The following is a 13,102-nucleotide window of genomic DNA, read 5'->3' as shown; positions in this document are numbered from 1 at the left end:
ATATCAACATAGATTTTGTGACATTTATTTCGTCAATAGGAGTCGAAATCCGCTTTTCCCATGCATTATTTGTAGATTTGAGTAGAATTCATCTTTTATTATAATTCAATTTAGGGATTTCAGTCAATTCAACTGAAAAGTCAATTAAAAGAGAAAGAGAGAGAAAAAAAAATTAAAAAAAAAATAATTACCTAGTTTTTCCAATCTGTAAGTTTAATTCTCGTTAAAAAAGTTTCAAAGCTGTACATTTTACTACCAAACAATAGAACATTTGTCTAAACATGATTGATGTTAAGTCCCGAGAATTTTGAAAAAAACTATTTTAATAAATTAATATTTTTTTCTACTTCATGTCAATTTCATTTATCGAAACAGTGTAGTCATTCATAGTACCTTATCTCAATATGAGTACATAACGTGAGGTTGGTAGAAACTCCTTTTGAAGAATGTTCTGCAGAGATAATGAGAATCGTTGTTTGCTTGCTTAATGCAATAAATTATACCTAGCCAAAGGAAAGAAGGTTTTTATTATTAATTGCGAACCTATAATCCAAAATAGTTGCTATTTAATGACGTCAGTTTCTTTGATGAGTTTGATTTCAATTCGTTTTCACTTACTAACTTAACTACCGCACAGAGTCCACTTCATGGATAGCGCGCTTGCAAAAGTGCATTTCAGTCTAAGGGGCATATCTGTGTGGTTGTAATAGAAAAAAAAAATAAACCATGTAAGTCATACATTTGATTTATGATAATAAAGGAAAATTTTGCTGAATTATTCTCGCTTTGAATCCGCCTAGATCACTTTATCCTTCGACTTCCTGGTTTTGCCTTTCACAGGAATAAAGGCAGGCGATAAATCCCAAATGTACTCCTGTCTTTAATGTTTTATGTTCTTAATTCATGATTAAGAAATCTTTTATACGTTTCGAAGACAGTTATCCAGAACAATGTAAAGTGAAATGATATTGACACTAGAATATGAGACGGTTTTTATTTTCGGAGTTTAATCAAGTGTGTTTTGGTCGAGTTTCTGGTTGACATCTTCGTCGAGTTTGGCGGAAAGACCTTCCAACAGACTAATGACATAACCATTTGAACTCTCTATGCCCCTCTGTTGGCTGACTTGTTTTTGTTGTCATACGAGGCTGAATTTATTGCAGAGCTTTTCAAAACAGATCACGAAGACCTTGCCAAGTTGTTTAATTTCAGTGTCATATATATTGATCATGTCTTGTCTTGTATATACCAAACAGAAATCGAGGACACGACCGACTCTTCTACATTAACCGCATATCTCGATCTTGCATTACAACGAAACCAACAAAGACAGCTCTCCCACGACTTCACATATTACGATTTTTTCCGTTTCTAAATAGAAAACATATCGCAATTGATTCGATATCCACGATTTTCCTGCAGAAAGCCTCAACTAGTCGATAAACCTGTCAATGAGTTTCAAAAGATGCAGGTTGGTAAAATTTATGGGGAGGTTTCACGGTCGTCATGTTGATTTCACTAAGACATAATCTATTTCTCTGTACGATGTTAAGTGGACGTGTTTAATGCTCGTTAGTTTGCCTGTTGGTTCCGTTGTTGTGTACCTTGTTCTCGTTTTGAAACCTGACATTGCTTTCTTGAACTAATGAAGGGTGTCATCAATGAAACACAAGGCACTTACTCTTCTGGAACATCTGGTCTTGTCTTCCGTGTTCTTTTTCAGGAGTCACTGTGTTAATTATTCAGCTGCTCACAATTTCGACTTGTTTTATTAAATTTGAATTTAGATTTTCATCATATTGACATCTCTGGCGATGTTTTATACCATGTATCATATATGTAAGTAACATATATATATATATTACTAGAAAAATAAAAAGTTGTAAATGTTATAATGGTTCCAATTATGACCTAATCCCAGGATATCAGCATGGATCATGAGAGCAAAAATACATCACCTGCGGGAGATACGTTTATACTGAATGACGATAGAGCTGAAAAAGTACCAATGGTGGAAGAGGAAGATGACGACGCTGACACCCGGAAGTGCGGACTCGGATCATGCCGACCTGATTTTCTACAAAAATTCGCCAATATCCAATCGTTTATCGGCGTGTACAGCATTGTAGGTACTATGACGTCATTAATGTCGTCCTATCTAGGATCACAGATTCCAAGTATAGAACGGCAATATGGATTAAAAAGCAGTTATAGTGGATTTATTATGAGTTTTAACGATATCGGTTACTTCAGTTTCATCCTCTTCATCAGTTCTCTAGCAAAGTACGTACACATTCCTCTAATTTTATTTTGGGCTTTCGTGCTTTATGGCGTGTCAGGGATTCTTTGTAGTGTCCCCCACTTTATCAGTCTTGCTAGTAACAGCATTCAGTTCGTCACTTCTGACCCATTCGCAATGATCAACGGAAGTAAACCCATAATGGCGGCTTCCAACAACATTCCATTATGTATTACACTAATCAACGAAACGAATGTGACGTCTGACGCATGCGTGAGTGGAAATGCCGAACAAGCTTCCGGAATCGAGCTTGTGAATGACGGAATCAGACGGATGTTCCTTGCGTTCTTTGGAATTGGTATGATGCTTCAGGGTGTTGGTAAATCACTGAGAGGACCCTTTGTCACTGTTTATATTGACGACAACGGCAAACGAAGCAGGACCGGATTCTACATGGGTGAGAGATCATTTTACAGATGTTCCCTCTTTTTCCAATTTGTTTGATCCTGTCCGAATTTAAACGCACGAATAATTGTAGAAATGACGATTTCGAAATATTATGGATCATATTTATCAAAACATCTTCAGTATTCTATCAGTTGTTCAGATAAAAACGTTAACAGGGTAACGTTCATATGACGAAGCTTTGAAGAATAATTTTTGAGGGAATTAATTATACTATTAATTGACACAAATACACAGTTTTCCTTATCAGCTAATCGTATCGCTTTAAGTATTGTTATTAAGTTGCCCATTAACATGACGATTAATATTCAAAATGTTTCACTTGAATGTTTTTTTTCTAAATTTCAACCATGTGCATTCTTCTGTTTAACTAAATATACCTTGCAAAAATGCTATTTCATAACTAATTGATATTGTTCTATTACTAGGAGTGATCATTGCATTAGCAATATGTGGACCTGTACTGGGCTATGTATTTGGGGGGATGTTGAGCCGGGTTTATGTCACATTAGAAGGTAGGTTGTGTATTGCATTCCATTATCATTGTAAAAATACTGTTAACAAGTGGAACATTCGCCAAGTGTTGTTATCGCCTGCTCATCAAACACTGATTATTGTTACACAGTAATTAATTCGACAGTAAATATGAATGTATACATTTAAACTTAAACATAAAACATTTGCCTTTTTTCGCTCTATTTGTGAAAGGGCGAAAGAGGCGAAGGCGAAATATGGGCGAAATGTACCCGTATGTCGTATATTTGAATATATATATATATGTATTTTAGTAGCAACATGCCTATGATATCTTTTCAGCACTTCAGTATCAACTAGCTTACACTATATAACTTTGCTTTACATATATGTTGAACAGGTACTTCGTTTTCAAGGTTTCCGGGTCAATATTTCATTGCAGTAACATCTCTGATACAGTAACATCTTTGATACAGTAACATCTCTGTAACATCTCTGATACAGTTACATCTCTGGTACAGTAACATCTCCGATACAGTAACATCTCTGATACAGTAACATCTCTGATACCGTAACATCTCTGTAGCACCTCTGATACCGTAACATCTCTGGTACATCTCTGATACCGTAACAGCTCTGGTAGAGTAACATCTCTGATAAGCAACATCTCTGATACAGCAACATCTCTGATACAGTAACAACTCTGTAGCATCTCTGATACAGTAACATCTCTGATACCGTAACATCTCTGTAGCATCTCTGATACCGTAACATCTCTGGTACATCTCTGATACAGTAACAACTCTGTAGCATCTCTGATACCGTAACATCTCTGGTACAGTAACATCTCTGTAACATCTCTGATACCGTAACATCTCTGGTACAGTAACAAATCTGATACAGTACCATCTCTGGTACAGTAACATCTCTGTAACATCTCTGATACTGTAACATATCTGGTACAGTCACATCTCTGATACAGTAAAATCTCTGATACAGTAACATCTCTGTAACATCTCTGATACAGTAACATCTCTGATACAGTAACATCTCTGTAACATCTCTGATACCGTAACATCTCTGGTACATCTCTGATACCGTATCATCTCTGGTATAGTAACATCTCTGATACAGCAACATCTCTGATACTGTAACATCTCTGTAGCATCTCCGATACCGTTACATCTCTGATACAGTAACATCTCTGATACAGTAACATCTCTGATACAGTAACATCTCTGATACAGTAACATCTCTGTAACATCTTCGATACAGTAACATCTCTGAAACAGTAACATCTCTGACACAGTAACATCTCTGTAGCATCTCTGATACCGTAACATCTCTGGTACAGTAACATCTCTGTAACATCTATGATACCGTAACATCTCTGGTACAGTAACATATCTGTAACATCTCTGGTACAGTCACATCTCTGATACAGCAACATCTCTGATAGAGTAACACCTCTGTAGCATCTTCGATACAGTAACATCTCTGATACAGTAACATCTCTGGTCTGTAATAACATCTCTGGTACATCTCTGTAACATCTCTGATACAGTAACATCTCTGGTACAGTAACATCTCTGATACTGTAACATCTCTGTACACATCTCTGATACAGTAACATCTCGATACAGTAACATCTCTGAACATCTCTGATACAGTAACATCTCTGATCTCTGACAGTAACATCTCTGAAACAGTAATATCTCTGGTACAGTAACATCTCTGATACAGTAACATCTCTGATACAGTAACATCTCTGTAACATCTTCGATACCGTTACATCTCTGATACAGTAACATCTCTGATACAGTAACATCTCTGACACAGCAACATCTCCGATACAGTAACATCTCCGATACAGTAACATCTCTGTAACATCTTCGATACAGTAACATCTCTGACACAGTAACATCTCTGATACAGTAACATCTCTGATACAGTAACATCTCTGATACAGTAACATTTCTGATACAGTAACATCTCTGACACAGTAACATCTCTGATACAGTAACATCTCCGATACAGTAGCATCTCCGATACAGTAACATCTTTGATACAGTAACATCTCTGATACAGTAATCTCTCCGATACAGTAACATCTCCGATACAGTAACATCTCTGATACAGTAACATCTCTGATACAGTAACATTTCTGATACAGTAACATTTCTGATACAGTAACATCTCTGATACAGTAACATTTCTGATACAGTAACATCTCCGATACAGTAACATTTCTGATACAGTCACAACAGTAACGACACCATCAGCGGCATAGCGGGATGTTGAACTTCTCTAAGGCTAACATTTCGCTGTATCAAAATTTCTATCAGTGGTATACATGTTCACAACCATAAATGCTTTTCTGAGACTTTGATCCACTGTAAATATCTTTGCAAGTTATCTGATTTCGTGTTATCGTATAGATCGCAATTATAGCGAAATGAATTCAACTCTCGCGAATATTTCCAACGATTCAATATATCCGGGGTGACTTATATTCATGTGACTGACCATTTTGTGCTTACTGCTAGGCGACAATTCCTTACGTTCTTTGATGTTGGAGTTCTCTCCCATTAGTTTCCTACGACTATTACCAGACTCATTTCTCTAAACAATTTGTAGATCTACTCTAAGAGGAAATAAATGTTTACTAAAAAGAGCGACGACAACAACGTCAGGAGGAATTCCACTGAAATTAATTGGTCTTATGGCTATGCTGTTATGTTTTGGTTACAGACGTTGATATGTCTCCACGTGACCCTCGATGGGTAGGGGCCTGGTGGCTGGGGTTCCTGGTGTTTGGAGCCGCTAGCATTGTGTGCTCAATTCCTCTTGTCTTGTTTCCAAGAAATCTGAAGAAACAGGCGGTTCCTGTTGTTGAAGGCAAGACCAGAGAGGAAATGAGTCGGAGAGAAAAAATAAAAGGTACAAGTGTGCACTGTTCTCACCTTTAAATTATGATACCTTAACCCTACTAGTGACATAACCCATTAAATACATAAAAGACCAATTTGTATTCAGGAACAACGCTAGTGATGTATATCGATGTTTTAAGTAACATGATTGAGTAATCGGAAACAGAACAATGAAATACTACACAAATACTTCAATGGTACAGAAACTTCAATATTTATCTAATTAGATATTCATTAGGTTTGTTATTGCATCATTCATCTATATTCCACCTAACCTCGTTTTTTAATATTAATCAATCTAAAGTCTTTAGTCATTTTGATTTAACACAGAAACATATACAATACTAAACTTCACATATCTTATTTACAGAGAGTGCCATGTCGTACTTGAGAATAATAAAGAACCCTGTCTACATGGCGCAGATGATCAGTTCAACACTCGATATGGCTGGCAGAGCAGGATACTATGCCTTTCTCTCCAAATATATACATACTCAGTTCAACATCCCGTTATGGCAGGCCAATATCACTCTAGGTAAATATATACATACTCAGTTCAACATCCCGTTATGGCAGGCCAATATCACCCTAGGTAAATATATACATACTCAGTTCAACATCCCGTTATGGCAGGCCAATATCACTCTAGGTAAATATATACATACTCAGTTCAACATCCCGTTATGGCAGGCCAATATCACTCTAGGTAAATATATACATACAAAGTTCAACATCCCGTTATGGCAGGCCAATATCACTCTAGGTAAATATATACATACTCAGTTCAACATCCCGTTATGGCAGGCCAATATCACCTCTAGGTAAATACATACAGTCACTATGTCTCCATGACAGGCCAATATGACACTAGGTAAATATATACAGTCACTATGTCTCCATGACAGGTCAATATCACACTAGGTAAATATATACAGCCACTATGTCTCCATGACGGGCTAATATCACTCTAGGTAAATATATACAGTCACTATGTCTCCATGACAGGCCAATATCACACTAGGTAAATATATACAGACAACTTGTCTCCATGACGGGCTAATATCACTCTAGGTAAATATATACAGTCACTATGTCTCCATGACAGGCTAATATCACTCTAGGTAAATATATACAGTCACTATGTCTCCATGACAGGCCAATATCACTCTAGGTAAATATATACAGTCACTATGTCTCCATGACAGGCCAATATCACTCTAGGTAAATATATACAGTCAATTTGTCTCCATGACAGGTTTATATCACCCCGGGTAAATAGATACAGACAATTTTTCTCCATGACAGGTTAATATTGCCCTGTGTAAATATATACAATTTGTTTCCATGACAGGTATCAACTATAAATATATACAGACAACTTGTCTCCATGATAATATATATAGGTAAATATATAGAGACAATTTGTCTCCATGACAGGTTTATATCACCCCGGGTAAATAGATACAGACATTTTTTCTCCATGACAGGTTAATATTGCCCTGTGTAAATATATACAATTTGTCTCCATGACAGGTTAATATCACCCGGAGTAAATATATAGAGACAATTTGTTTCCATGACAGGTTAATATCACCCGGGGTAAATATATAGTAATGATACGTACACAAAACATGCCCAATCACCATCATATCTGTCAAACCGATATGAATTATCTCAAACCTAAACATATTTCGGCGAATAGCAGCTGAAGTAAATTTCCAGCATGGCAACCGTATCCAGGACAAAAAAAAATAGATAAATAAATAAACAAGTATCGTAACGTCCATGATAGTTATGAAACCTTAAAGGGTTAACAACTAAGTTCAACACATATCTTTAAAAGCACCCACTTCATCGTTAACATATGCGTCTCTCCTTGACAGGTCAGTTGTAAAGGAGTTACAGTGAAAAAATCATTTATACATTTCAGGCACGTACACATTATCCTCGATGTATACTTAAAGTAGGGGCTTTTCAAGTTTTCACCTATAAATTTTAAATACGATATTGCACTTGACGTTGAAACTTTCACCTGAATGATATCTTGTACCCCATACTTATTTTGTAGCATCCTAAAATTAAGGCTAGAATTTCATGAGGTTTCAAATCTATACAGCCTTCGATAGCAATTTCACTTCTGGTAAATTTCTACTTTTATAGCAACCGGCATTCACTTCCGGTAAATTTCTACTTTTATACCAACCAGCATTCACTTCCGGTAAATTTCTACTTTTATACCAACCAGCATTCACTTCAGGTAAATTTCTACTTTTATAGCAACCAGCATTCACTTGTGGTAAATTTCATCTTTTATTCCAACCAGCATTCACTTCCGGTAAATTTCTACTTTTATACCATACAGCATTCACTTCCGGTAAATTTCTACTTTTATACCATACAGCATTCGCCAACATCTCCTCCGTGGCCATTGGATCCTTCGTTGGTGGGTTTATTACCCGGCGGATGAAATTGACGCCTTGTAAGACGTTTGGACTTCTTGTTGCTTTCTATGCTGCTAACATACTTCTCTTTGCTGGCTGTCTGTTCCTGGGGTGTGATCAACCACAAATCATTGGTCCAAACAGGTATATCATACATTACAGTGAAAGAATGTGGTGTTCGTTACCTAGGAGATATTCTTTCACACGTTCAGATCATTTCAATAAGGATATTTTGATTTCCTTATATTTAATGATTGATATCAATCGACATATTTGGAAGAAAAAAAGTCTCAAAATTTGGTGACAGACCTTGGTATGATTCATCGTGCATGATATGAAAGAAGAAGGGACCGAGTTACACTTTTAGGGTAATATATATATACACGACTCAAGAAACCACATTTAAATCTATCATAAACTGCAAAATACCATAGGAGTGAATAGCGCCGGACATTTAGAATAACATACGGTAAAAGGACATTGCTAATTGAGCTGCATCCTACAGATGTTTTATCATGTCAGAACTCGTTAGTGGTGCAAGGGTAATGTATTGTTGAGCCGAGAATCGTTGATATTTGTAAAAAGCAATACTGAATCTACTTCACAATGTCTGTAGTAAGTATCATAAAACAGGGATAAGCGATGTCTGTTTGTTGTGTTGTGTACAAGTGTAACTTTAAAAAGTGTGTACAGGAATCTAGGTATAGATACAACGATATGCATGTTAAGTTTTTTTTTAGTAACTTTTTAACAGTTTTCAAACTCGAAAGGCACTTGGTAGTTTTAGAGAAATGAAAAAAAAAAAAAAAAAAAAATGAAGAACATTGGTTGGTTTTGGTTCTTAGTGTTTAAATTATTTACTGAAAGTATAAAGCAAAGAGATGGGTTTTACCATGTAGTGAAGCGAGTTCTTTTATTTCAGTAAAAACGGAGACAGACTTCTGTCTTCAAACTTTTCTGCCGTATGTTCATCAAATTGTGGCTGTAAAGAAGATGATTTCTTTCCTATTTGTGGATCCAATGGAATTAGTTATCACTCTCCGTGTTACGCTGGGTGTGAGTCTCCGCTAGGGAAGGGCGGAGTAAGTAATCAATGTTGTATAAATGATTCTACATTGTTCAATTTTTCAATACAAAGAAAACACATACTGCAAAGACTGACCGACACAAAGTAATATTATATAATTTTCCGTTTCATCAATAACATATTTCATGAGAATATTAACGAAATTAATGTTCCGTTCTCAAATGAGGACATGATTAACAATAAGGCTTAAGAAGGTATTTAAATTGATTTGGAAAATTCTGTCAGAAGTGGGATGGGTTTTGTTGAGGCAAAACTGACGAAAATACCAAATTGCTTTTCAATCAAATACACAATTCCATGTGAGACGAAGGAGAAATTTCCATGCAACTGTGTCATTTTTTCTTTTCTCAGAACTTTGCCAATTGTACCTGTATACCGGACGGAAAAGCTTCCGCGGGGCTGTGTGAAACGGACTGTGGAATGTTGTATCCTTTCGCCGTTATCAGTTTTGCCGCAGGATTTATAGTGGCTCTTTCCATTTCACCGAGTATCATAGCCAAGATAAGGCACGCGTAGTAGTCGGTATTCCTACAGTTAATTCAAATATATTTATAAAGATAACGGTACTGCATATGAGGTAAATATTTCAATGTTTTTCTGTTTTACATTCCAGATGTGTGGATGACCGTGATAAATCCACGTCCATAGGATTATCTTCATTTTTTGCGTCCTTGTTGGGTAGGTAGGACAGTTAAATTGGTAATACGGCATATGTCATGTATATAGAGGTCAAACTCTATTAAGGATACTTGAGGCGGAAGGAATCATTTTGTGTTTGATTGGTAGGGAAAAAAAATCCTTAAATTGCAGATTTTGTAGTTTGGTGGGAAGATTTATCATGGTTTTACAATGAATATAATTGTATATTTGACAGGTGTCTTAGTAAAATGGCTTTCATCGTAGATGGATAGAAGTTTGTATACGTTATCACGTGTATATTTATAAATAGAATTAGAATATTGATCACAGTGCTTAGGACCTTGGCACGAAATTTCATATCGTGATTTAATCATCATTGTTGAAGTATTCAAAGTTGAATATCAAAGTTATAGAGCTGCTGCAATTAAAACAAAATGTTATAAATAATGGTATCAAGAGAATTAAGATTGATAAAGGAGAGATAACACATACACAGAATTACTTCATTTTTCATATAATTTTGTCATTTACAACCACGGAAAAGCCGATAGCACACCAACAATCACTTCAAGCTTAGGTTTCCTGTAGGAAAACAAGTAAGCTTATGCCGTGAGGTTGCGCCCGCCGTTCGTCCATCGTCAATTTTTTCTCCCTTAAAAATACTTTCTCAATAAAAAAGAGGCACTGGGCCATGACAGCTGGTCCTACAGCAGCATAATGTTTTAAAATCTTAAAATGACTTCTTAAGCGCAAGAGCCCTATGACCATCTCATCCGTTTTGTAGCATACTGGAATTAAGGGATACCAAGTTTGTCCAAATAAATGATCTTTTTCATCATTCAAGGTCACAGGAGTGAGCATGGTTAAATTTTTCAAACCCTGACTCAGAGTAATGACTTTGGGTCAGTTGCGTTCTGGGATTAAGGGCTACGAAGTTACCTGCATTATATATACTGTAGAAAGAGTATGGCATATGTATTAATTTTTTTCAGTATAAGCTGTAGAATAATTTAGCCATTAACGTCTTTTGAGTATAATGTTATAATCATCAATTTCATTTCAATGATTCTTCCAAGTTGTTTAGTTTCCAAATTCTCTTTTCCAGGGTTTTTACCAAGTCCGATTATCTTTGGGAGAGTTGTCGATTCCACTTGTTTGATATGGCAAAAAAGCTGTGACACCGAAGGAGCATGCTTACTATATGATAATGTTGACTTCCGGTTAAAAATCCATCTGATCCCGCTCATCTATATGTTTGCTGGAATGTGTTGCTTGCTGTTCGCATTTTATAAAGTTCGCTTGTTGAAAAAATGGCCAAGTGAGGAAACTGAAGAATACGAAATCGTCTTATTATCGGAAGGAAAAGACAAACAGAACACAAGTAATAAAGGATAAGAGGAAACGTACCCAGTATTAATATTAATATAAAATATTACTTACTTACAGGAGGCGCCATTCAAATATGGCTGCGTGTGTTTTGGTCCTTGAATCTGACTTGTTATCATTTCCAATATTTTGCCTCTATCATCCATTACGTTATTCAGGAAAATGTATACGTTATATCTATAACTGATATTATACAGCAGAACGTGTTACAAGTATTATTTTGTTGTCATAAATGAACACAAACGAACTAAAATGTGAAATGTACATAACGAATGTGGTCTTATCCCACGTGTCTGGGACCTAATAACAAATACGGCGACACTGATCTCTGGCCTAATCTGAATTATCAGGTAAACTAAAATATTATTCATTACAATTGTCTTTTAAACATTTCACACCCCCCCCCCCCTTCCAATTCCAATCGACAGATATGTGTGTACGAGTATACGTTTTATAGCAAGATATAGTTAACATCTAAAACATGCGAACATAACTATTATCCAAAAGCAAATTTAATAAAATTACAGCAAAATATGGAAGGGAAGATTTACATGGAGACTCTAAAACGATCAAGGAGAATACGACCAGGTGTTCCGGAAGCGTGAACGTCAAGGTAGAGGTAGTTTTACATTGATAAAAAGTAAGATAAAAATTGATTGGTATCGACAAAAATCAATATTGAGAATCAATGATGAGATATTTCATTGATGTGCATATGACAGAACGAAAAGAAAGATAAACTGATGACGCACACCAATATTTATAAAGTCATTCGGAGGATAAGAAATAATTCCAAACACTCTAGACACAGAGGGTTATTGCCAATAAATACCTTAAATGATCGCACATAAACGAATTGGCTATATGACACATTAAACTATAAGTTTGTCTTTTTAAAACACTACAGGGAAACTGTTTAGCTTTCATGAAATACTTTATAGTATTCATGCTTATTGCCAGGTACAATGTTTAATCAGTAGACAAATGCACGTGACGATAAACAGATTATATCACTAGTAACATCCTGCTGCTTTCAAACCTGATAGGTTAATATTTGGCGTTGAAGAGGTGTTTCCCGAAACAACGAAGTAGTCAAACTGGACATTGGGGATCAACTGTGAATATCGGAATAGCATAGAAACGTAACCGGAAGTGTATAAACACGTGCCATCACTAACACATTTAATGTTTGTATCACGGTCTACTTTTAAGCTAAGTATAGCCTATACTATTTCCCCAATTTGTAGGACAATATACACACTGAAAAGACAAAAGTATGTGTCAAGGCATTTAATTATTCATAATGTCCAAGGAATTTATCACAAGTATGGAAACCCATAGTCAGCTAATTTGCTATCAATGAAACAAATTATATATACATAGAAGTGAGGGCGCTAAATCCCCAAACAAATATATAAGTACGACAGGAAAAAGCGACGAT

At 35.9% G+C, this 13,102-nt stretch overlaps 1 protein-coding gene across 1 annotated transcript; it reads left to right on the top strand.

The window, feature by feature from the left end:
• The first annotated feature begins 1,930 nt into the window (after positions 1-1,930).
• LOC132544242 (solute carrier organic anion transporter family member 2A1-like) lies at positions 1,931-11,670 on the top strand. Its single transcript, XM_060207815.1, has 9 exons — positions 1,931-2,696; positions 3,133-3,216; positions 5,912-6,118; positions 6,479-6,643; positions 8,510-8,693; positions 9,472-9,631; positions 9,988-10,142; positions 10,250-10,314; positions 11,381-11,670. Exons 1-9 carry the CDS (start codon positions 1,931-1,933, stop codon positions 11,668-11,670), a joined length of 2,076 nt encoding a protein of 691 aa, XP_060063798.1.
• The last annotated feature ends 1,432 nt before the right edge of the window (positions 11,671-13,102 follow it).

The sequence above is a fragment of the Ylistrum balloti genome, unplaced genomic scaffold, assembly GCF_031769215.1.
Source record: "Ylistrum balloti isolate Yb309-2 unplaced genomic scaffold, AGI_CSIRO_Ybal_v1 Utg369786, whole genome shotgun sequence".
Classification (NCBI taxonomy): Eukaryota; Metazoa; Mollusca; class Bivalvia; order Pectinida; family Pectinidae; genus Ylistrum; species Ylistrum balloti.
The sequence above is the reverse complement of the archived record's forward strand: the minus strand, read 5'-3'. Positions and strand labels throughout refer to the sequence as shown.

Bases quoted from the DNA above. Each gene is read 5' to 3' on its own strand.
- LOC132544242 (XM_060207815.1), top strand. From the start codon at position 1,931: ATGGATCATGAGAGCAAAAATACATCACCTGCGGGAGATACGTTTATA. The intron at 6,119-6,478 runs GTACAAGTGTGC...TCTTATTTACAG, and splicing joins TCGGAGAGAAAAAATAAAAG to AGAGTGCCATGTCGTACTTG. The intron at 10,315-11,380 runs GTAGGTAGGACA...TCTCTTTTCCAG, and splicing joins ATTTTTTGCGTCCTTGTTGG to GGTTTTTACCAAGTCCGATT.